This window comes from Idiotropiscis lumnitzeri, chromosome 18 (genome assembly GCF_059441095.1).
Source record: "Idiotropiscis lumnitzeri isolate Australia: NSW breed Sydney's pygmy pipehorse chromosome 18, RoL_Ilum_1.0, whole genome shotgun sequence".
In the NCBI taxonomy this organism is placed as follows: Eukaryota; Metazoa; Chordata; class Actinopteri; order Syngnathiformes; family Syngnathidae; genus Idiotropiscis; species Idiotropiscis lumnitzeri.
Genome location: NC_142408.1, coordinates 11,429,817 through 11,456,664, shown reverse-complemented (window position 1 = coordinate 11,456,664; position 26,848 = coordinate 11,429,817). Strand labels below are relative to the sequence as shown.

General features: G+C 40.6%; 1 protein-coding gene across 1 annotated transcript; it reads right to left on the bottom strand.

The window, feature by feature from the left end:
* On the bottom strand, positions 1-12,859 carry LOC148319520 (acyltransferase PGAP2-like). Its single transcript, XM_088282083.1, has 7 exons — positions 12,697-12,859; positions 11,632-11,895; positions 9,011-9,117; positions 8,802-8,892; positions 7,390-7,470; positions 6,218-6,306; positions 1-75 (listed from the first exon to the last, which is right to left on the bottom strand). Exons 1-7 carry the CDS (start codon positions 12,857-12,859, stop codon positions 1-3), a joined length of 870 nt encoding a protein of 289 aa, XP_088138209.1.
* Between the last annotated feature and the right edge of the window lie 13,989 nt (positions 12,860-26,848).

The following is a 26,848-nucleotide window of genomic DNA, read 5'->3' as shown; positions in this document are numbered from 1 at the left end:
TCAGAAACGTTTATTCCCATCACCAATCCAGCCTTGCTCGGCAGCCTCTCCGGGAGGACGCAGAGACAACCTGCTCTGCAATGAAAATTCAAGACACAGTCAGTTAGGATAGTCCATTCTTGCCTTTGATACTTTACCTTCTAGGTCCATCTTCATTCGCCATGATTAATGATTGTAAAAACAATATTCTGTTTGTGTACAACCGACTGTTCAAGAAGACAAACCCAAAAAGTTGAGTCAAGTCAAATTTATTCAATCAAATAGTCTCAAAGGATTTCAAAAGACCACAACGCTATCTCCAGATCTTAACCCCCCGGAGAGCAAAGAAAAAATGAGAAACCTTGAGAAGGGACCACAGACGAGGGGAATCCTCCTTCCAGGATAACCAGGCTGCAATGCATGTCGAGTGGTAACGGTTAACAGATAATGCAGTGCGCAACAACGCAAACTCAAGTCACGTGAGAGTCCATTTAAGAAAGAAAGCGCTGCGGGATGACTCCTTCGAAGAAGTAGGTCCTCCTTAACATCAGGGAAAAAAAGATGTGTTAGAAGTAAGCAGTTTTCATTTTTCTTCATCTTCTGTCTTAATAGAATTTAAGTAGTTTTTTTTTTTTTTTTTTACCATAAGGGAAGATTTCTCAGTTAAAAGAAAACGTTTTTTAAAAGTGGGCTTAAAAAATGAAAATATTGGTGACAGGCACGGTGGATGATTGGTTAGCACGATGGCTTCTAAATCAGTTCTGGAAAGAACATGATCTGGGAAATAAAAATGATGGCAATAGAAGGCTTCGTACAACAAAAGAACGCACGCATTTGATAGAACTCCGCAGTAAGTTCCTGTGAGTGACCCCAACAGTTCTTTCATTTCTTTATCACCAAACCTAAACTGTGCTTGTGCACATTTGGAGTGCAAAAACACAACGACTCTCTGTGTTGGCTTCAAAACCTGCAATTACAGGCAAAAACATTTCAACATAATTTTGGAGACTAAAAGATGATCACAATGTACAGAGCGAAATCTGTGCAATAACAAAGCTGTGTAGTTGGTGAGGAGATAGACATACTATGGGCCCATTATTGTAGCAAAACCATTTACAAATGTGTATTTCAATGCACAAATGAAAATAATAAAACCATCTCCTCAAAAAAACAATGACAGACACCTTTATTATAACACCTTCTGATAATAAGTACAAACAGCATCGACAAATCACGAATGCAATTACTTTCCACGGGGCGCAAGCATGAAAATAGAGGTTTAAAAAAAATTATCCTTACGTTCGACAAAAGGTATAAAATGCCGTGGTGCACGTATTTCTCTCAAGTGGCCATCCCAGAGCTGTATAATAACAAAGCAGTCTTCCCAAACAGAGCTATTTGTGTCATCTGGTTAAAATCTTCCTAGTTTCAATATCGCAATGGATATATTGCAGCCTCCCCAAAAATCGCAGTTTTTTTCCCCAATATCGTGCAGCCCAAATGGATAATATCTCATTTTTTCCTCTCTATAGGTGTTCACAGAGTTGGCTTCATCACGTTCATTCTGACTTCACAAGCCTACATGTTGTTCACATGGTGGCTGTGGTTGATGATCAAGGGTCACTCTGTGAACGAAGAGGTGAATTCAACTTAAATTTATGTATTTTGATTTTATCATTCAATGGAGTTCGATTCATAAAGAGAAGCAGTGCGTGTATTCAGTGATTTGGTAATGATCAAACACCTTTCTGTGACAGGAGCTGAATTTGTACTGGAACAAGAAGACCCTTGTAATAGAGTAGTGTAAATTAAACGTTTGCTCGGTACGTCTAAAACCGAAAGGAGTTATACAAATGGTATTAGGTCGTAACTCTTTTATAAACATGTTTTCTCTGGAATTTTGGATTCCCTTTTCTGGTAACTCAGACAGTACAGCATTACTTGTTGTTTTTGCTGGAAGATAGGTTGAGGGGTCCCATTTTCTCGGTACGGATAACACGGTCGAGTAAATTAAACGTTTCTAGGTACGTTGAAAACCTTGAGGAGAGAAACTGGGTTTCTCTGGAAGTCTACTCACATTTTCACATTAAATTTAGGAAATAAATAAGGCGTGATTTCTGTGGTTTTTATTATTTTTATTTGCATTGGAATTTCTTTGGTAAACAAACTGCATTTTTGACTGAGGAGTGATCTAAAGTTGGTGTGCCTGCGCAGAGACTGGCTGCGAATGAGGAAGTGAGGGACGGCGGAGTCCGAGAAATTCCGTAGAGAAAGCAGCGGAGTCCTGTGTACACCTAAATTCCGTGTGTGTATATTTGCGCAAACCGTATGTAAAGTGAGTGAATGGTGTGATTGGAGATTGCAAATTCCACTTGGTATTTTATCCCATGTAATACAGTAGGGTTATAAACAGCAGACTGGTGTGGATGCAGAGGCAAGAATTCTCCACCTGAAAAGGTAGAAGTGAGAATAACCACAACAGGAAATTTGAGTTGCTGTCCTACTAATAAGAAACCGGTTTTTAGAACACCCTAAGTTTTGACAAAGCAGTCTTCCCAAACTTTCCATCTCACTATGCTCCACACCTGGTACTTTATCATCTGGTTTCCAACCATCTGCATGTCTACCTCTTTGAACAAACCATCCCAATTCTCTCCATCCTAATTCAAAGGGTTTAAATAAAGATATGTGTGGTGTTATTCCCTTGTGTAAATGCTCTAAAGTATGAGGCAGTCTAACTCCAGCACCTACAGTCCCCAGATTATCGGTGTACAAATAATCGAGCACTATTCTTTCGGGTGTGTGTTTGTATAATTCGGTCTCAGTTAAGATCTGGGCCTGGAGTCTGTTTATACCACATTGTTACGTGGCGGGCGTTTTTATCCACTTCATTCTGTGTTTTTTTCAAAAAGTGTCTAGCTTCTCGAAGCAATTTTTCCCCAGTACAAAATGGTGGTTTGTTCGTCACGTGTAACAAATAATAAAAATGTGGTTCTCCAATGCCTTTTATCACACACAAATCTGTTTTTGTTATTTCATGTTTCCTTTTCACCACCATAGTTCCCCCAAATGTCGGTACTAACGCTAACCCCAATCTACACATCCCATCTCTTCCCAACAAATTTACTGGACAATTTGGTACTACCAGTATTGGTATTTTACACGATCCCCCTAAAGGGTCTCTTATCCAAACGGGGTGTGTTTCAGAAACTTCAGATAACTCTCCCTGAGCCGTCCTGACAAATACTTTGTTGTTCGTCATTGAAGCTCCAGGAATTGGTTCTTTAAAGGCAGTTCTACATGCTCCCGAATCACAAAGAAAAGTAATTGGTCTACCATTTACTGTTAGCTGTACTTCTGGTTTGAAATGATCAAATATTAAAATATCTTGTAGATTTAATTCAGCGTCTACCTCAGTATTTTATATCTCATTTTGTGGGATATTTATTTTTCCTAGTCATGCTTTATTTTTATCGTGGGGATTGTCGCCAAAAATAATACGAGGGCAGTTGTTCGCAAAATGTCGTATCTCTCCGCAACTCCAACAAGTGATATTTCTAGGACTCACATAGCCTCGTCCTCGATCTGTAAGACCTCCTCTAACTCTTCCTCTGGGGGGTGGTTTCCAATCCCACCTTTGAAGCAGCCCCGCTTTTTGATTAAAACCTTTAGCACGGTTTTGGAAATAAAATTCATTTTCCCCAGTCTCAACAACGAAAGTATCTGCTTTTTTCTTTTTAGCTTGCAATATTCGTTCAGCATGTAACGCTTGGTTAATGTATTGTTCTAGCGTGCCTGTTGCTCTATCTACCCAATGTTTTTCAACCCATTGGTGAATGGTGTGGTGCGCATTTGCGTGTAGGGCATTATTTAACTGCTCCTCAAAAATGCTCCCTTCAGTATGGTCTTCAGGAATGCCGCTGTTTGCTTTGAAACGCGCAGTTAATCTTGCCCTGTAATCGTCAAACGATTCTCCTTCCTTTTGTGTTATTCTTCCTATAGCCGTATAATTAGCTCTTAATTTGAATTTTTCTCTAGTTCGCTCCATTAGTCTTTGGACGCGATGTGTGAGTTCTCGGCTATCATGGGCTAGAACAGCCTGACACTCTTTTGGTTCCCAATCGCCTCTAATGTTATGCCAATCACCTTTCAGAGCAGCCATCCAGATTTGTTGGACTTCTATTCCGTTTAAGTGGTAAGACCTTCTGAGGTCTTCCATTTGCTGCAAAAATTCGTTAACATCAATCTTATGGCACGTAATACCTTCTACCGCCTTTTTAACGTCATCCTGTGTCCATGTTCGATGCACTAAAATTACTGGTGACGCATCATCAATGTTAGGGTTAGCAACTTCTATCATCGGAAAAGAATCTTGAATTTCTTCTTCCGATGGGGAGCCTTTTAGTGACTCCGGAGAAAAAGTTTTTCCCATTGTTATTGAAAATCTAACACCTAAATTCCCCTTAATTCACGTATGTATAGCTTTATCCACGGTCGGTTCGGGTGATGGTGGAAAAGGAGAAGTAGGAAGTGGCGGATATAAGGATGATTGGAGGGATTTTGTATTTTTTACTACCCCTACGTCCCGTCCTGTTTCGTTATCTTCTTTTCTCTGAAACATAATTTCATCCTCCTCCCATTTCCCTTTATTTGCGGTTTCTTTTTTGGTTTTGTTATTTTTATCTAGTTCTCGTCTTAGTGCCATTGTCATCCAAAATTCTGTATCTTCATATCCGTCTTTATTCATCTTTTTTACATTATTCTTTCGTTTCATTTTTATTTTATCTTGTAAGTCGACTATTTTTTGTGTATTAAGCTGACCAGCGAATTCACATTTTGTTATCCATGAGTTTAAATGTTTTACTTATTCTGGACATTGGCTTTCTATAAATTTCCAGTCCTTACACATCAATTGTTGCTTCGGATCCTTTTTTTCAGCTTTTTTACTGTTTGATTTCCCCATGTTGGAAGACAGCGGCTCACCTAGGGTGACTAAACTGTCCTCCAGTCCCTGAACAGGCTGACAATTACTCTGTTTTAGGTAATTCCCAAGCTTCTACCACAAATGGCGGGGAATTCTTGCCTCCGCTTCCCAGACAGTTGTCAGTTAATTTTCCTGTTCCAAAATGAGGTTGCAAGCCTCCATTCACATCACACTTTTTCATTCACACTATGTTTTTTCTTCTTTTCATTTTTTTTCTTTTCAAACGCGCGTAGGATACACCCTGTTATCCTCTATCAGTTTTATAGACTATCTCTGTCTCTTCACCTAACATTGACTAGTATTCTTACAGTTTTACACAGTTTTAAAGACTTACTCTGTCTAGTCGTAGAGGAGTCCGCCCTCCTATATCCACGGAATTTAACGACTGATTTGCAGAGGAGTCCGCCCTCCTGTTTATGCGGAATTTAACTACGTACTTTCACATGCACTCATTCATCCCATTCGGAAATGAGTGACTTCCCAAAGATGAGCTGAGTATCTTCCGCCGCAGCTTCCCTTCTACCTTCAGTCTCCAGCAGCAGAGTCGAGGACCAGGTCCAAAAAAAAAGGAAAAAAGAAAAAGGAATCTTCGTCGTGGCCACGATTGTCCCCGGCCGTCGGCTTCGCTCCTGGACACCTCCAGTATATTGGGCTCACAGCTCGAAGGACCAATTCTATGTCAGGTTCGCCAATTTGACATATAGGGTTCGTAGCTAAAAGAAGAGAGGCATTCAGCTCAAGTGGAGACAGAGAGGTTAACAAAGTTTATTTGGCAACTTCATCTTCCTTCTGTTCCTCGATGCTTTTCACACATTCCCTTTTATAACATCGGGGAATCAGATTACACTTCAAGAAATCAGATTACACTCAAGGGTGGTACAGTTCGTCTACTCAAAACTGGTTTAGTCCGGTTTATCGTTGGCGTGCCGCTGTGAGTCGCAGCTGACTTTGACGTCAACTTCCTCTATCAGGACCCAGCACGATGTTGATTCCTTCAGCCTTTGATGCCAACTTCTTCTATCAGGACTCATCATGATGTTGTTTACTTCATCCTCACTTCTGAAGAAGTGCCGCCGCCCTGCCAATTGCAGACACCTCCCTGCAGTAGAGGTGTCCTCCTGTACCTCCACTCTGACTGTAAACACTCAGCATAGTTGACTCTTTTAAACTGCAACATGGTATATGCACTACATATTAAAATAAGCTGCATCACGGCAAATGTATAATAACCTCTTCATATTATTCTAACAATACCTGTCCGGTGAGGCGGTCAAGCAGCACAGACACAATGTTGGCAACCGTACAAGCCTCACCTTTGTATGGCTGCAAACTGAAACAATAGCCTGTTTCAGAGTCACACAAAATACATGATTTTATGCCATATTTCACTGGTTTTTGTGGGTTGTAAACCCTAAATGAAAGGCGCCCCCGCCACTTCATCATCCCCTCGTTTATGCAAATGTCTTTGTTTGGCTGGTACAGTGCCTTGAATTTTTCCAGCAGGTAATTGAGCACCTGATTGACCCTGTAAAGTCTATCGGATGCGTCAAATGTTGTTGCCGTATTGAGATGAAGGAATCTCAAAATGTTTTGGTCGCGGTTCCTTGCCATTGTTTGACCAAAAATAGGGACTGTATGTAAATGATGTACAGACCAGTACATCGCAAGGGTTGGTTTTTTCACAAATCCTGTGATAAAACTGAGCCCAAAAAATAATTTTAGTTCCGCAACAGTCGTTGGTCTCCATCGCAGTTTCTTGCAGTGAACACCACTGGGGTTTGTGTGAAAATAATTGTCTGCGAAGCGATTGGTGGCATCCGCGGTGTGCTGCAGAAGCTCATCTGTGAGAAACAGCTGCAGGAAATCAGCTGGCTCCTCAGACTCCAAATGGGCAGCGGCATTCAGTGGTCCAGGGGTTGCTGTAAAGTCGATTTTCCTTGCCTTGGTTGCCATCCAGTGTGACCAACAGAAGCAGCATCATGCTCATCTATCACGCCATGCAGGAGAAGGTTGGGTTTGTGGGAGTCGTGGTATTTTTGCTCTCGCTTGAACGTATGCACACACTCAATATTTGTTGAACTGTGTGAGCCTCACAGACAATTTAATTGGGTGTGCCAACGAGCTGCGCCAACGAGCCATCCAGCACGATCATGTGTGTCCACTGAACTTCAAAGCCGGGCAGGGGAGCGGCTTCTCCGACGTCGAGTCGACCCTTGCCCGCTCTCTTTTACCGGACCACCCTCCCCCCCGCGGTTGGATGGCGACGGGAGCCGGGCAGCGGAGCGGCCTCTCCGAAGTTGGGTCGTCCCTTGCTCGCTCTGTTCTACCTGACTCTCTTTAACTCTTTCATCATGTGTAAAGTGGGTCACATGGTTTTCAGCATTTTCTGTCTTCAGGAAGTTCACCCACCATCACAAATTGGTCACCAAAATCCCGGATCGATGTATAGTGGAAGGCCATGTTGGAGAAGGCCACCAGGTACTCGAATATGGCAAAGCATGTGTAGACTGAGGACAACAGAAGGCAGAAGATGCAGCGTCAGTAAGTGGACACTTCCGCTTTTTGCCATGTTTATCATTGAGAAATGACATTTAAAAAAAAAACACGGGCCAAGCTGTAGACTTTGCGAAATTCTCTCTAATGATGCGATTGTATGTGCTGTATTTGCCGGAACACATCTACAAACAAGTTCTGTCTTATTACAATATCCTTTCATGCAATTCCATGACAGACAAGACATAAGTGCTGCTTTTAAGGACATTTAGCAAATGTAGACATGAGTGTACAGTGGGATTTACAAAGTTGAATTACTCAAAAACGGCACAAGTTATTCAGCCTGAAATGACACTTACAATATGAGCAATATAATTAATTGAACATCAGGTGCGCACACACACATACACACACCGACTGACAACAACAATTACTTTACTTCAGTTCCATAGTTACTTTATTTTTAGAGTTGTGACGATCACGTGATGGTCAATTGGGGTCGATCAAGTCATTTTAAGATGAGTCGTATGGGTAAAATCAGATTTGGGATTGGGAAGTCACTATTTTAGATGGATACTGTAATATTCAATACTGGTTAACGTCTCTTCTATTTTAAGAAACAAAAAGATGAGTTATTTAAAAAAAAAAAAAGATAACTGAAACTAGAGATTACGTCATTACAGCGAACTGTAATTACAGCAAAAATGACCTGCGTATTTGCCTTTGACAATTAATTTCATGCAAGAGCTTTATGGGTTTAATTTAAATGTATTTATTTTGGTATAACTGTAAGACTCTTCAGAACAAAGAAGATTGAACTGTCAATTTAACTTCACTTTATTACACAACAGTTTGTGACCTTCACTCCACAAATATGTCATGTATAAAAATGAACTGAAACTAAAAACCAAAACTAATAAAACTCAACTAAAATGAAGAATTTTTAAAACATGTAAAGGAACAAACCTGCTCTAAAAACAAATTAAAACTCGCCATCCATCCACGAACCGCTTTGGAATTTAAAGTTTTAACAAACTACAGTCTAATGTAAACTCCCAAATAATTTATAAACTCATTCCATTAGTCATTATAAGTATCATCTTAATATGAGTCTTCATTGGGTGACAGAAACTAAATCATGTGAAAATTGGCTTCAAAAGTAAAACTACTGTACATGGAAGTAGACCATCCTCACTGTACAGTTATGCTCCACTTTGTAGGTTCTACTATATAGTATCTAATCTCTCACTGCATTGTAGGACAAACAAATCAGGACTGTGAATGAGTCAACAATACCCACGCACTTGACCGAGCCATTAAAAGTGATCACGTCATGAAGGCTCACCTCCATACAAAAAGAAGGAAACCCCAGTAGCCACGCTGCAGCACAGGTTAAAGACAGCGAGGGTCTTCTTGTACCAGTATGAATTCAGCTCCTGTCACGGAAACGTGTTTGATCATTACCAAATCACTGAATACACGCAATGCTTCTCTTTATGAACCTAACTCCATTGAATGAGAAAATCAAAATCCGTAAACTTAAGTTGAATTCACCTCTTTGTTCACAGAGTGACTTGTGATCACAGACCACAGCCTCCATGTCGTCAAAATGTAGGCTGTTGAAGTTACAACGAACAAGACGAAGCCAACTCTGTGAACACCTATAGAGAGGAAAAAATGAGATATTATCCGTTTGGGCTGCACGATATTGGGGAAAAATGACATTGCGATTTTTGGGAAGGCTGCGATATATCCATTGCGATATTGACTAATTAGCAGGGGGCGTGAGCAAACGGTCTGTGCAGTCTCAACAATGGAGAGCATAGTGTAGAGTGCTGCTTTTATGAAACAAACCAAATGTTTCCGTGTTCCTAAAAAAAAAAAAAAAAAGAAACATTGCACGTCCTACGATGTGATTATTGCGCATGCGCACATCGCAATCGCGATGTTCACACCGCATATCGTGCAGGCCTATTATCCATAGTTCATACACTTCACATGGTTTTTTTTTGGGGGGGGGGTAAATCCATGTAGAAATTCTGGATGGGCATGATAATGAATTTTAATGTAGCCAGTGAGGCATGGGAAGTTGAGCTATATATGCGTAGACACAATATTGGTGGGGCACTATACTTACACAGAAAATGTGAAAATGATTTGGTTCTAGGCATGGGAATGATTACCTGTTTGACAATTTATCGTGGTTTTAAAAAGTCACTTTCAATAACGGTGTAACCTGTCCATAAAGGTCCATCTCATCTTTTTTTAGGGCACTTTTAAGCAGGGAAAAAAACAGGCTGATGAGCAACTTTTAGAAGTTCATGTTCAGAGGCCAGTGGCTATTTTTTTCCTCCTTCTCAGCAGAGCAAAGAGAGGAGGGGTGAGCAGAGGACACGGAGGGGAAGAGAGTCTGAACTCGGGAGGGAAGAAAATGAGAGAGAGTAAGTGCGCTAATAACTCAACCATACTTAAACTGATGTCTTTTTGCTATATTGATTAATGTTTATTGTATTATTTAGAAAAACATGGTACCAGCCCGCACAAGATAGCCCTAAGAGCAATATGAGTAGCCTGTGAGTCTGTTTAAAAATTGCTCACAAATGATGGGACACTAAGATGAATGAAAACAGAATAAGAATGTGAAAATATTTTCATTTGTGCATTTTTATTCATGTAATCAATTAAACTTAACCTTAATGCAGTGGAAGGCCGTGCATTTTACATGCAGGCCTTCAGTGAAGTCCGACTTAATCCGACTTGAATAAATACCTCTCATAACACCATCATTGATGACACAACGGCTGGAGAAACAATATCCAGAAAGACACTGACGCACTACTGAGTGAGTGTTGGACGACCTAGCTTCTCTTGAAAGGTCAGTCTGGAAAATGTCCTCGCAAGTGCATCTCTATCAAATCCACACTTTTCCCTCCTTCGGCCATTGAGGTTGAAAAAAAGCGAGAATATATTTTAGATTTTCGAACAGTTGCCAGATAAGACTTTCTGGTGTGTTGAATCCGCAAAGCGCTGCCCCCTCACGAGTGAGTATGCAATCACCATACGCGTTCATCGCCTTCAACGTGAGGCCAGCGAGAAGGCCTTACTGTCATCAACTCGTGATTTGATTGGCTTTCGCAACTGTCTATCAACTGTAAAAGGCCCCTTGAGACACAGAACAGAGGCCTGCAAGATTGTCTTTGAAGGCCTTGGACGAATAGTGCGCCCTACTGGGATTGTGAAATCGAGCTAGCTGAATTCTGGATTCTGATTGGATAAAAACTCTAACCTACAAATTCAACACTCGGATATGACCTCAATATGAGGAATATGATCACGATTATGTTAGGCCAGCCGAGAAGGCCTTGACCGCTCACCACTTTCTTAATGTACCAAATATTCAAGATTTTGTTAATAAATAAAATAGATTTTGATCATTGCACAATTATTTTTTAACCAAACAGCTAAAAAAAAAACTGCCATTTGCCAGCTATAATTTCAATGCCGGGATACCGCCAGAAAATAATATCGATCACTATTTGCTGCATGTTGTCTTATCAGAGATTAAATTTGAATGCTAGTTGCGTTTGAGGAAAAAAAGCGTGGTTAGAGAAGTCGGAAAAGTCAATAAGATGAAACGACTGGATAATAGTAAACTACATGCTCTCTGTTTTCTGGCAAGTTGTTAGAGGAAGAAGTGCATATCAGCAGGGATGCACTTTGAAAAACGGAATTACTCCCCCAAAAAATGCCTGATTTAAAAAACAATTATCTTGTTAACCGATTAATCAATTTCGGGCCTTTTCACAAGGCACTAAACATATTCACGGTGTATCTGCTGATGTGGTGGGGCCACAGAATGCCACGTCATGTCACAGAGCGACAGCAACAGCCCGCAAATTAAAAAAATAAATAAAAATTCTATTCGAGAGTTGGTGTCGTGATGACGTCAGGAAACGTCTGTTTCCGACTGCTCTTTTGCTGATTTTTACCGTAAACGTCATAATTAAACTCTACAAGTGCTGTTTGTCTCTCCCTCCTTCTTAAAATGAGCAAAGCCAAGATTTTCTTAAGCCACAATGACAGATACATCTTGCCTTAGGTCGTTCTAATTGTCGTCTAAACCAGCGGGAAAAGCCTCACTGAGCAAGTGCAGTGTGAGAAGGCCTTTTACTCACTGGCGTTCTCCGTGGATGTAACAAAGGTGAGCAGGAGCAGGCAGCAGATTTCAGCCAGGTTGCATCCGAAGGCTGTCCTGCTCAAGGTCAGTGCCCATCCCTTGCTGGCAAAGCGACCACGGTAGAACGAAAAGTAGGTGGTTGCCAACACGAAGCGCGGTATCGAGTGGAGCCCGATGCAAAATTGCCATATATTTTGTGCTGGCACACGGCTGGTTGCGGCGCTGATGGATGGGAGGTGCTTTGCCTGGTGGGGGACACACACTCAAATCAACTGCTTAAACTTCAATAAAACTCAACACCACAACCAGGGCTAGGCAATTATGGAAAAAAAAGAATCAGGATTTTTGATTGATATTAAAATCAGGATAAACAAACACAATTTTTCATTCATTTCAAAACTTCAATACTGAGCTTTTAATATAACTTGAAAGAAAAAAAAGGAAAATAAATTAGCTCACAGCCCTTCGACTTGTTGCCTGACAGGCGCCACAGGTGCATCAAGACAAAGAGTAACAGACTGAAAAACAGTTTCTTCCCGAGAGCCATCTTCATGCTGAACTCACGCACACAACTACCCTTACCTTGTAGAACCGCAACATAATGTGTTTTATTTATCCAATTTGATATTTATTTTCTATTTATTTATTTAATCTTTAATTAATGAAAATTCATAAATTTCATTAAATTATTGTTCTATTGCACTGGAGAGGAGAGCTCTTGAATCTCGTTGCATACCGGGTACAATGACAATAAATTCTGATTCTAATTAAAGAAGATTAAAAATGTAGAAGAATAAAATGAATGAATATTGTCATTTTTTTTCAAAGATTCGGAAGAATATAAAGCATTTGTGGGCATCCATTATTATAAGGAAAATCTCTCCTGCACCTGCTCATGCTAATTCTTACTAGCCACTCAACATAAATATACAACAAAAGGTTACGGGTACATCATACATTTCAGAGTCGGGAATAAATAAAAAACAAATCTTTTACATCATGATTTGAATCAACAATTCAGCTTTTACCATTTTTTTGGGGAGAGGATAAGGACTGTGGCCACTCTGGTTAGGACTTACCTCTTCAAAGTCGTAGAAGATGCCAATGAAGAGGGAGACAATTAGACCAGCAAATGGGACAAGCGCCATCACTCTCACAAAAGTAGTGAACGTCACCTGAACGAGGGGGCGATACTGGTCTAATTGTCTGTCTGGCATGTGAATCATCCTGGGTGATGGCAGAAAACATGGGGACATGTTATGGAAAATTTACATTTTTTAATAGCCTGGATCTAACTCAATCAAATCGGTCCACTTTCAAATCGTATCGAATCGTCTTTTGTGGAGAGATGCACATCCCTACGCTGTTGTTAGGTTTCAGCCCCCCTCCCCCACTTTATAACAAGAATAAGTAAGAAACAACAGTAACAAAAAAACTGATTTGCCATTGCCCCAGGAGTGATCATTTCAGTGAGAAGAGATAAGGTCTGTAAAGTATACTTTAATTCTTGACCCTTGGGGTATTTTGGTGAACACATGTCAGAGATATGCTGTTGATATCTGAAAACTGTGTTAAACAGTGAAAAACGTGACAATATGTCATCTTTTTATAGTTTTGTATTACCACACCTCTCTCATAATGTCACCGAAATGCTGTAGATATCTGGGAAATGTGTTAAACAGTGAAAAAACGACAATAAGTCATGTTTCTATAGCTTTGTATTACCACGTCCCTCTAACTCCATCATATATTTTATTAGTATTTTTTTACAAACGTTCTATGTTCACACTGCCTTGAATGTGTTTTTGCATGAAAATTAGTTGAATCCGGCAACGAGAGAAAAAACGTTGCAAGACGTCAGTTATCCAATCTCAATGTCTAATCCCGGTCATGGAAGTAATGAGGGACAGTATTTCGGTCATTTGTGTGGCATAAACTGCCTTCCCGTGATGTCACTAGACGACGCTACTGAGTCAAAAACTAATAATAAATAATAAACAAACATTTAAATGTCAAATACGTACTTATAATCGATGGGCTATGCTCGGAGGGACCTGAAGAGTACTGGCAGGCAGGAAATTGCAGGGTACCTTTCGAAATAAAAGCTAAGGCATTGTCTGGCATGGGCACCTTCGGGCGGGAAAAGCATTTTCAATCCGGAAGTGGTGGTGGGATTCTTTCAAAATAATAGTAAACACGCTCTCAAACCAACTTTTAAGACGCGCATGAACGGCGCTTACAACCGGCGCGTTATTTTCTTCCCTTTTCGTGACTATGAGGGCAGCCTAACCTCATCATGGTAAAGGATAATGTAAATGGCAGTCAATTTAAAACTGAACAAAGGTTAGACTGCTCGGAGCCACTTTTGTGATCCTGGCATGGAAGTCCATTGTTTCAGAGGGGTCTCGTTCACACCTCCTGTGGTGCAGCTGTGATCTAATCTTCCTGCATTCCTCTCCTGAGTGTCTGGTCATTAGCATGGTCTAAACTTCAGTTACACTTAAAGGATTTCATACTTTTGACTATTAAAGGAATATAAGAGTTTGAGCTTAACATAGTTCATTAGATGTTGGTGCATCCAATGTATGAAAATGTGATATTGTAAAATGCTGAGAGTGTGACTGGTGGCGCGAAACTGGTTGCGGGGGTTGTGCAAGAATGGAATGTTTTAGAAGCAGAAGGCGCTGAGCGAGACGAGATGACTCCGGGAAGGAGCGGCCATCGGGGGATCGCACGCAGGAGGAGCCACGGGATTCGGCGGGAGGAGAAAGACCAATGAGAGCGAGCTAAAGTTAACTGCAATACACATAGCCAATAGAATCATGCCAGGATGCCTTTGTCTGTGCCATTTTGCATGTTGTATAGTATGAATCAGGACTGGGCTAACTCGGAGGTAGAACACATTCGTTGGTGGCACGAGAGGTGTAGACTTGTATTGAGAGGGATCCGAGATTTAGGTGCCATGTAGAAAATCTGTATTGGGAATAAATCCATTCGTGCGTGAAAATGCCGGCTTCCTGATACCTTTCTATTGCAGAACGAGCGCGCATATTGTTGGATGAGTGAGAGTTGGGTAAGGTCGCAAATTGGAGTCAGATTACTAATTTGAGTTTACATTGGGTTAAAGTTAAATTCTAACATTGATATAAAGATAAATTCCAACAATGGTTATCTTATGTCATAAAATGATTGAGTTGTAAAACAGACTCTGAGACCCAGTTAGAAAATGCACATTAACGGCGCTCATTATCGCCGGCACTATCTCACCCCCTTTTTGTGAGAATAGCAGCGTAAATCGCGTGTCAGTCACGTGATCATGTTTTTTTGTTTTTTTTTTAAATACTTTTTATACCGTTACTCCAAATGATCATGATGCACCTGCTCCTGAGATCAGTATGACTATAACCCTCATTTAAGTCAGTTTCCCCTCACTGGATGCTGCGTCAAGTTACTTATTGCCAGTCTCAGAGTTTTTTTGTTTTTGTTTTTTTGTACTTTCGGCTGTGAATAAAGTTGTATTGTTTTGTATGTTTAACTATACTGGCTGCGACAAAAATGATTTTTAAAAAAGCATAAAATCGAGATGGGGCTATGTTAATCAACCAACCATCTGCTATAGTTGACTTATATGATGTTTCCAATATTAAAATTGACACTAGACTGACTGAACGGCTTCATAAATATGTATTACGCTGGAGCATTTATCAAATGACAGAATATGAAAGGTGAGATGGCGACAGTTGTGTCATGACCCGTGCCGGGCATGTCAATGTTTTTGTTATTGTTTTCTTCCCTCCTTCCTGCCATGTGCTTCTGTTTTTGTTTTGTCAGCTGTGTTAGCGTTTCCCCTCAGCACTCGTCATCACCAGCCACGCACCTGCTTCCCATCTGCTCCCCTAATGACTCGGACTATTTAAACCTCCCAGAACGACAACGCAGTGTCGGTCATTTTCGCCTCTGTGTCTCGCTTTGTTGCCGCATTTCATGGACTGCCACGACCGCGTTTATTTCCGGCCCTGTTCATGCTCTCTGGTTCCTTGTCCTTGTGCCCGTTCAGTCTTGGTTAGTTGCCTTTGTTGTTTTTTTGTCCACGCCCCGTTGTTGTCCCTGCTGAGCTCTTCAATAAATCCCCTTTAAGTTTCACCTACCCCGGCTTCCTCGCTTCTTGGGTCCACCTCCTCATCGCCGCAAGGCGAAACCTGACAAGTTGTCTATTTTTGATTTTGCATTTGTTCTCTTTACTTAACTGTAAGGAGTGGGGTTGGATCAAATCAGAGTGTCTTTTGGTCTTTGTAAAATAACATTGTAATCAGATTATCCTCAGGAAAGGGGGGGGAGTTTATTGTATTCAGAGGTCAACAATTGGCTCTCAAAAACAGAGGTGACACTGACACCCACCATAAGTGTTGCGCAGCACAAAGGTGTTTTAGGTCTTGGTAATGCGTATGTAATGAGTAAACACACCAGAGTGGGGGGCACGCATGTTGCAAATTGAGAGACTTCTTTGACATCAGCACGAAACCAGAATGACATCTGTATTTAAGAAAATGGCTCTGTCAGAAACGTTTATTCCCATCACCAATCCAGCCTTGCTCGGCAGCCTCTCCGGGAGGACGCAGAGACAACCTGCTCTGCAATGAAAATTCAAGACACAGTCAGTTAGGATAGTCCATTCTTGCCTTTGATACTTTACCTTCTAGGTCCATCTTCATTCGCCATGATTAATGATTGTAAAAACAATATTCTGTTTGTGTACAACCGACTGTTCAAGAAGACAAACCCAAAAAGTTGAGTCAAGTCAAATTTATTCAATCAAATAGTCTCAAAGGATTTCAAAAGACCACAACGCTATCTCCAGATCTTAACCCCCCGGAGAGCAAAGAAAAAATGAGAAACCTTGAGAAGGGACCACAGACGAGGGGAATCCTCCTTCCAGGATAACCAGGCTGCAATGCATGTCGAGTGGTAACGGTTAACAGATAATGCAGTGCGCAACAACGCAAACTCAAGTCACGTGAGAGTCCATTTAAGAAAGAAAGCGCTGCGGGATGACTCCTTCGAAGAAGTAGGTCCTCCTTAACATCAGGGAAAAAAAGATGTGTTAGAAGTAAGCAGTTTTCATTTTTCTTCATCTTCTGTCTTAATAGAATTTAAGTAGTTTTTTTTTTTTTTTTTTACCATAAGGGAAGATTTCTCAGTTAAAAGAAAACGTTTTTTAAAAGTGGGCTTAAAAAATGAAAATATTGGTGACAGGCACGGTGGATGATTGGTTAGCACGATGGCTTCTAAATCAGTTCTGGAAAGAACATGATCTGGGAAATAAAAATGATGGCAATAGAAGGCTTCGTACAACAAAAGAACGCACGCATTTGATAGAACTCCGCAGTAAGTTCCTGTGAGTGACCCCAACAGTTCTTTCATTTCTTTATCACCAAACCTAAACTGTGCTTGTGCACATTTGGAGTGCAAAAACACAACGACTCTCTGTGTTGGCTTCAAAACCTGCAATTACAGGCAAAAACATTTCAACATAATTTTGGAGACTAAAAGATGATCACAATGTACAGAGCGAAATCTGTGCAATAACAAAGCTGTGTAGTTGGTGAGGAGATAGACATACTATGGGCCCATTATTGTAGCAAAACCATTTACAAATGTGTATTTCAATGCACAAATGAAAATAATAAAACCATCTCCTCAAAAAAACAATGACAGACACCTTTATTATAACACCTTCTGATAATAAGTACAAACAGCATCGACAAATCACGAATGCAATTACTTTCCACGGGGCGCAAGCATGAAAATAGAGGTTTAAAAAAAATTATCCTTACGTTCGACAAAAGGTATAAAATGCCGTGGTGCACGTATTTCTCTCAAGTGGCCATCCCAGAGCTGTATAATAACAAAGCAGTCTTCCCAAACAGAGCTATTTGTGTCATCTGGTTAAAATCTTCCTAGTTTCAATATCGCAATGGATATATTGCAGCCTCCCCAAAAATCGCAGTTTTTTTCCCCAATATCGTGCAGCCCAAATGGATAATATCTCATTTTTTCCTCTCTATAGGTGTTCACAGAGTTGGCTTCATCACGTTCATTCTGACTTCACAAGCCTACATGTTGTTCACATGGTGGCTGTGGTTGATGATCAAGGGTCACTCTGTGAACGAAGAGGTGAATTCAACTTAAATTTATGTATTTTGATTTTATCATTCAATGGAGTTCGATTCATAAAGAGAAGCAGTGCGTGTATTCAGTGATTTGGTAATGATCAAACACCTTTCTGTGACAGGAGCTGAATTTGTACTGGAACAAGAAGACCCTTGTAATAGAGTAGTGTAAATTAAACGTTTGCTCGGTACGTCTAAAACCGAAAGGAGTTATACAAATGGTATTAGGTCGTAACTCTTTTATAAACATGTTTTCTCTGGAATTTTGGATTCCCTTTTCTGGTAACTCAGACAGTACAGCATTACTTGTTGTTTTTGCTGGAAGATAGGTTGAGGGGTCCCATTTTCTCGGTACGGATAACACGGTCGAGTAAATTAAACGTTTCTAGGTACGTTGAAAACCTTGAGGAGAGAAACTGGGTTTCTCTGGAAGTCTACTCACATTTTCACATTAAATTTAGGAAATAAATAAGGCGTGATTTCTGTGGTTTTTATTATTTTTATTTGCATTGGAATTTCTTTGGTAAACAAACTGCATTTTTGACTGAGGAGTGATCTAAAGTTGGTGTGCCTGCGCAGAGACTGGCTGCGAATGAGGAAGTGAGGGACGGCGGAGTCCGAGAAATTCCGTAGAGAAAGCAGCGGAGTCCTGTGTACACCTAAATTCCGTGTGTGTATATTTGCGCAAACCGTATGTAAAGTGAGTGAATGGTGTGATTGGAGATTGCAAATTCCACTTGGTATTTTATCCCATGTAATACAGTAGGGTTATAAACAGCAGACTGGTGTGGATGCAGAGGCAAGAATTCTCCACCTGAAAAGGTAGAAGTGAGAATAACCACAACAGGAAATTTGAGTTGCTGTCCTACTAATAAGAAACCGGTTTTTAGAACACCCTAAGTTTTGACAAAGCAGTCTTCCCAAACTTTCCATCTCACTATGCTCCACACCTGGTACTTTATCATCTGGTTTCCAACCATCTGCATGTCTACCTCTTTGAACAAACCATCCCAATTCTCTCCATCCTAATTCAAAGGGTTTAAATAAAGATATGTGTGGTGTTATTCCCTTGTGTAAATGCTCTAAAGTATGAGGCAGTCTAACTCCAGCACCTACAGTCCCCAGATTATCGGTGTACAAATAATCGAGCTCTATTCTTTCGGGTGTGTGTTTGTATAATTCGGTCTCAGTTAAGATCTGGGCCTGGAGTCTGTTTATACCACATTGTTACGTGGCGGGCGTTTTTATCCACTTCATTCTGTGTTTTTTTCAAAAAGTGTCTAGCTTCTCGAAGCAATTTTTCCCCAGTACAAAATGGTGGTTTGTTCGTCACGTGTAACAAATAATAAAAATGTGGTTCTCCAATGCCTTTTATCACACACAAATCTGTTTTTGTTATTTCATGTTTCCTTTTCACCACCATAGTTCCCCCAAATGTCGGTACTAACGCTAACCCCAATCTACACATCCCATCTCTTCCCAACAAATTTACTGGACAATTTGGTACTACCAGTATTGGTATTTTACACGATCCCCCTAAAGGGTCTCTTATCCAAACGGGGTGTGTTTCAGAAACTTCAGATAACTCTCCCTGAGCCGTCCTGACAAATACTTTGTTGTTCGTCATTGAAGCTCCAGGAATTGGTTCTTTAAAGGCAGTTCTACATGCTCCCGAATCACAAAGAAAAGTAATTGGTCTACCATTTACTGTTAGCTGTACTTCTGGTTTGAAATGATCAAATATTAAAATATCTTGTAGATTTAATTCAGCGTCTACCTCAGTATTTTATATCTCATTTTGTGGGATATTTATTTTTCCTAGTCATGCTTTATTTTTATCGTGGGGATTGTCGCCAAAAATAATACGAGGGCAGTCGTTCGCAAAATGTCCTATCTCTCCGCAACTCCAACAAGTGATATTTCAAGAACTCACATAGCCTCGTCCTCGATCTGTAAGACCTCCTCTAACTCTTCCTCTGGGGGGTGGTTTCCAATCCCACCTTTGAAGCAGCCCCGCTTTTTGATTAAAACCTTTAGCACGGTTTTGGAAATAAAATTCATTTTCCCCAGTCTCAACAACGAAAGTATCTGCTTTTTTCTTTTTAGCTTGCAATATTCGTTCAGCATGTAACGCTTGGTTAATGTATTGTTCTAGCGTGCCTGTTGCTCTATCTACCCAATGTTTTTCAACCCATTGGTGAATGGTGTGGTGCGCATTTGCGTGTAGGGCATTATTTAACTGCTCCTCAAAAATGCTCCCTTCAGTATGGTCTTCAGGAATGCCGCTGTTTGCTTTGAAACACGCAGTTAATCTTGCCCTGTAATCGTCAAACGATTCTCCTTCCTTTTGTGTTATTCTTCCTATAGCCGTATAATTAGCTCTTAATTTGAATTTTTCTCTAGTTCGCTCCATTAGTCTTTGGACGCGATGTGTGAGTTCTCGGCTATCATGGGCTAGAACAGCCTGACACTCTTTTGGTTCCCAATCGCCTCTAATGTTATGCCAATCACCTTTCAGAGCAGCCATCCAGATTTGTTGGACTTCTATTCCGTTTAAGTGGTAAGACCTTCTGAGGTCTTCCATTTGCTGCAAAAATTCGTTAACATCAATCTTATGGCACGTAATACCTTCTACCGCCTTTTTAACGTCATCCTGTGTCCATGTTCGATGCACTAAAATTACTGGTGACGCATCATCAATGTTAGGGTTAGCAACTTCTATCATCGGAAAAGAATCTTGAATTTCTTCTTCCGATGGGGAGCCTTTTAGTGACTCCGGAGAAAAAGTTTTTCCCATTGTTATTGAAAATCTAACACCTAAATTCCCCTTAATTCACGTATGTATAGCTTTATCCACGGTCGGTTCGGGTGATGGTGGAAAAGGAGAAGTAGGAAGTGGCGGATATAAGGATGATTGGAGGGATTTTGTATTTTTTACTACCCCTACGTCCCGTCCTGTTTTGTTATCTTCTTTTCTCTGAAACATAATTTCATCCTCCTCCCATTTCCCTTTATTTGCGGTTTCTTTTTTGGTTTTGTTATTTTTATCTAGTTCTCGTCTTAGTGCCATTGTCATCCAAAATTCTGTATCTTCATATCCGTCTTTATTCATCTTTTTTACATTATTCTTTCGTTTCATTTTTATTTTATCTTGTAAGTCGACTATTTTTTGTGTATTAAGCTGACCAGCGAATTCATATTTTGTTATCCATGAGTTTAAATGTTTTACTTATTCTGGACATTGGCTTTCTATAAATTTCCAGTCCTTACACGTCAATTGTTGCTTCGGATCCTTTTTGTCAGCTTTTTTACTGTTTGATTTCCCCATGTTGGAAGACAGCGGCTCACCTAGGGTGACTAAACTGTCCTCCAGTCCCTGAACAGGCTGACAATTACTCTGTTTTAGGTAATTCCCAAGCTTCTACCACAAATGGCGGGGAATTCTTGCCTCCGCTTCCCAGACAGTTGTCAGTTAATTTTCCTGTTCCAAAATGAGGTTGCAAGCCTCCATTCACATCACACTTTTTCATTCACACTATGTTTTTTCTTCTTTTCATTTTTTTTCTTTTCAAACGCGCGTAGGATACACCCTGTTATCCTCTATCAGTTTTATAGACTATCTCTGTCTCTTCACCTAACATTGACTAGTATTCTTATAGTTTTACACAGTTTTAAAGACTTACTCTGTCTAGTCGTAATGTACCAAATATTCAAGATTTTGTTAATAAATAAAATAGATTTTGATCATTGCACAATTATTTTTTAACCAAACAGCTAAAAAAAAACCTGCCATTTGCCAGCTATAATTTCAATGCCGGGATACCGCCAGAATATAATATCGATCACTATTTGCTGCATGTTGTTTTATCAGAGATTAAATTCGAATGCTAGTTGCGTTTGAGGAAAAAAAGCGTGGTTAGAGAAGTCGGAAAAGTCAATAAGATGAAACGACTGGATAATAGTAAACTACATGCTCTCTGTTTTCTGGCAAGTTGTTAGAGGAAGAAGTGCATATCAGCAGGGATGCACTTTGAAAAACGGAATTACTCCCCCAAAAAATGCCTGATTTAAAAAACAATTATCTTGTTAACCGATTAATCAATTTCGGGCCTTTTCACAAGGCACTAAACATATTCACGGTGTATCTGCTGATGTGGTGGGGCCACAGAATGCCACGTCATGTCACAGAGCGACGGCAACAGCCCGCAAATTAAAAAAATAAATAAAAATTCTATTCGAGAGTTGGTGTCGTGATGACGTCAGGAAACGTCTGTTTCCGACTGCTCTTTTGCTGATTTTTACCGTAAACGTCATAATTAAACTCTACAAGTGCTGTTTGTCTCTCCCTCCTTCTTAAAATGAGCAAAGCCAAGATTTTCTTAAGCCACAATGACAGATACATCTTGCCTTAGGTCGTTCTAATTGTCGTCTAAACCAGCGGGAAAAGCCTCACTGAGCAAGTGCAGTGTGAGAAGGTCTTTTACTCACTGGCGTTCTCCGTGGATGTAACAAAGGTGAGCAGGAGCAGGCAGCAGATTTCAGCCAGGTTGCATCCGAAGGCTGTCCTGCTCAAGGTCAGTGCCCATCCCTTGCTGGCAAAGCGACCACGGTAGAATGAAAAGTAGGTGGTTGCCAACACGAAGCGCGGTATCGAGTGGAGCCCGATGCAAAATTGCCATATATTTTGTGCTGGCACACGGCTGGTTGCGGCGCTGATGGATGGGAGGTGCTTTGCCTGGTGGGGGACACACACTCAAATCAACTGCTTAAACTTCAATAAAACTCAACACTGAGCAAGTACAGTGTGAGAAGGCCTTTTACTCACTGGCGTTCTCCGTGGACGTGACGAAGGTGAGCAGCAGCAGGCTGTAGATTTCAGCCAGGTTGCATCCAAATGCGAACCTGCTGAAGCCCAGTTCCCGTCTCTGGCTGGCAAAGCGACCACAGTAAAAAGAAAAGTAGGCGGCTGCCACCATGAAGCGCGGTACAGAGTGCAGCCCGATGCAAAATTGCCAGATGTTACGTGCTGGCACGCGGCTGGTTGCGGCACTGATGGATGGGAGGTTGAGGTTTTCCGCCTGGTGGGGGACACACACTCAAATCAACTGCTTAAACTTCAATAAAACTCAACACCACAACCAGGGCAAGGCGATTATGGAAAAAAAAGAATCAGGATTTTTGAATGATATTAAAATCAGGATAAACAAACACAATTTTTCATTCATTTCAAAACTTCAATACTGAGCTTTTAATATAACTTGAAAGAAAAAAAAGGAAAATAAATTAGCTCACAGCCCTTCGACTTGTTGCCTGACAGGCGCCACAGGTGCATCAAGACAAAGAGTAACAGACTGAAAAACAGTTTCTTCCCGAGAGCCATCTTCATGCTGAACTCACGCACACAACTACCCTTACCTTGTAGAACCGCAACATAATGTGTTTTATTTATCCAATTTGATATTTATTTTCTATTTATTTATTTAATCTTTAATTAATGAAAATTCATAAATTTCATTAAATTATTGTTCTATTGCACTGGAGAGGAGAGCTCTTGAATCTCGTTGCATACCGGGTACAATGACAATAAATTCTGATTCTAATTAAAGAAGATTAAAAATGTAGAAGAATAAAATGAATGAATATTGTCATTTTTTTTCAAAGATTCGGAAGAATATAAAGCATTTGTGGGCATCCATTATTATAAGGTAAATCTCTCCTGCACCTGCTCATGCTAATTCTTACTAGCCACTCAACATAAATATACAACAAAAGGTTACGGGTACATCATACATTTCAGAGTCGGGAATAAATAAAAAACAAATCTTTTACATCATGATTTGAATCAACAATTCAGCTTTTACCATTTTTTGGGGGAGAGGATAAGCACTGTGGCCACTCTGGTTAGGACTTACCTCTTCAAAGTCGTAGAAGATGCCAATGAAGAGGGAGACAATTAGACCAGCAAATGGGACAAGCGCCATCACTCTCACAAAAGTAGTGAACGTCACCTGAACGAGGGGGCGATACTGGTCTAATTGTCTGTCTGGCATGTGAATCATCCTGGGTGATGGCAGAAAACATGGGGACATGTTATGGAAAATTTACATTTTTTAATAGCCTGGATATAACTCAATCAAATCGGTCCACTTTCAAATCGTATTGAATCGTCTTTTGTGGAGAGATGCACATCCCTACGCTGTTGTTAGGTTTCAGCCCCCCTCCCCCACTTCATAACAAGAATAAGTAAGAAACAACAGTAACAAAAAAACTGATTTGCCATTGCCCCAGGAGTGATCATTTCAGTGAGAAGAGATGAGGTCTGTAAAGTATACTTTAATTCTTGACCCTTGGGGTATTTTGGTGAACACATGTCAGAGATATGCTGTTGATATCTGAAAACTGTGTTAAACAGTGAAAAACGTGACAATGTCATCTTTTTATAGTTTTGTATTACCACACCTCTCTCATAATGTCACCGAAATGCTGTAGATATCTGGGAAATGTGTTAAACAGTGAAAAAACATGAAAATAAGTCATGTTTCTATAGCTTTGTATTACCACGTCCCTCTAGTAACTCCATCATATATTTTATTAGTATTTTTTTACAAACGTTCTATGTTCACACTGCCTTGAATGTGTTTTTGCATGAAAATTAGTTGAATCCGGCAACGAGAGAAAAAACGTTGCAAGACGTCAGTTATCCAATCTCAATGTCTAATCCCGGTCATGGAAGTAATGAGGGACAGTATTTCGGTCATTTGTGTGGCATAAACTGCCTTCCCGTGATGTCACTAGACGACGCTACTGAGTCAAAAACTAATAATAAATAATAAACAAACATTTAAATGTCAAATACGTACTTATAATCGATGGGCTATGCTCGGAGGGACCTGAAGAGTACTGGCAGGCAGGAAATTGCAGGGTACCTTTCGAAATAAAAGCTAAGGCATTGTCTGGCATGGGCACCTTCGGGCGGGAAAAGCATTTTCAATCCGGAAGTGGTGGTGGGATTCTTTCAAAATAATAGTAAACACGCTCTCAAACCAACTTTTAAGACGCGCATGAACGGCGCTTACAACCGGCGCGTTATTTTCTTCCCTTTTCGTGACTATGAGGGCAGCCTAACCTCATCATGGTTATCTTATGTCATAAAATGATTGAGTTGTAAAACAGACTCTGAGACCAAGTTAGAAAATGCACATTAACGGCGCTCATTATCGCCGGCACTATCTCACCCCCTTTTTGTGAGAATAGCAGCGTAAATCGCGTGTCAGTCACGTGATCATGTTTTTTTGTTTTTTTTAAAATACTTTTTATACCGTTACTCCAAATGATCATGATGCACCTGCTCCTGAGATCAGTACGACTATAACCCTCATTTAAGTCAGTTTCCCCTCACTGGATGCTGCGTCAAGTTACTTATTGCCAGTCTCAGAGTTTTTTTGTACTTTCGGCTGTGAATAAAGTTGTATTGTTTTGTATGTTTAACTATACTGGCTGCGACAAAAATGATTTTTAAAAAAGCATAAAATCGAGATGGGGCTATGTTAATCAACCAACCATCTGCTATAGTTGACTTATATGATGTTTCCAATATTAAAATTGACACTAGACTGACTGAACGGCTTCATAAATATGTATTACGCTGGAGCATTTATCAAATGACAGAATATGAAAGGTGAGATGGCGACAGTTGTGTCATGACCCGTGCCGGGCATGTCAATGTTTTTGTTATTGTTTTCTTCCCTCCTTCCTGCCATGTGCTTCTGTTATTGTTTTGTCAGCTGTGTTAGCGTTTCCCCTCAGCACTCGTCATCACCAGCCACGCACCTGTTCCCCGTTACCCTCATCAAGCACCTGCTTCCCATCTGCTCCCCTAATGACTCAGACTATTTAAACCTCCCAGACCGACAACGCAGTGTCGGTCATTTTCGCCTCTGTGTCTCGCTTTGTTGCCGCATTTCATGGACTGCCACGACCGCGTTTATTTCCGGCCCTGTTCATGCTCTCTGGTTCCTTGTCCTTGTGCCCGTTCAGTCTTGGTTAGTTGCCTTTGTTGTTTTTTTGTCCACGCCCCGTTGTTGTCCCTGCTGAGCTCTTCAATAAATCCCCTTTAAGTTTCACCTACCCCGGCTTCCTCGCTTCTTGGGTCCACCTCCTCATCGCCGCAAGGCGAAACCTGACAAGTTGTCTATTTTTGATTTTGCATTTGTTCTCTTTACTTAACTGTAAGGAGTGGGGTTGGATCAAATCAGAGTGTCTTTTGGTCTTTGTAAAATAGCAGTAAATCATTTGGGGTGCCACTCATTGTAATCAGATTATCCTCAGGAAAGGAGGGGGAGTTTATTGTATTCAGAGGTCAACAATTGGCTCTCAAAAACAGAGGTGACACTGACACCCACCATAAGTGTTGCGCAGCACAAAGGTGTTTTAGGTCTTGGTAATGCGTATGTAATGAGTAAACACACCAGAGTGGGGGGCACGCATGTTGCAAATTGAGAGACTTCTTTGACATCAGCACGAAACCAGAATGACATCTGTATTTAAGAAAATGGCTCTGTCAGAAACGTTTATTCCCATCACCAATCCAGCCTTGCTCGGCAGCCTCTCCGGGAGGACGCAGAGACAACCTGCTCTGCAATGAAAATTCAAGACACAGTCAGTTAGGATAGTCCATTCTTGCCTTTGATACTTTACCTTCTAGGTCCATCTTCATTCGCCATGATTAATGATTGTAAAAACAATATTCTGTTTGTGTACAACCGACTGTTCAAGAAGACAAACCCAAAAAGTTGAGTCAAGTCAAATTTATTCAATCAAATAGTCTCAAAGGATTTCAAAAGACCACAACGCTATCTCCAGATCTTAACCCCCCGGAGAGCAAAGAAAAAATGACAAACCTTGAGAAGGGACCACAGACGAGGGGAATCCTCCTTCCAGGATGACCAGGCTGCAATGCATGTCGAGTGGTAACGGTTAACAGATAATGCAGTGCGCAACAACGCAAACTCAAGTCACGTGAGAGTCCATTTAAGAAAGAAAGCG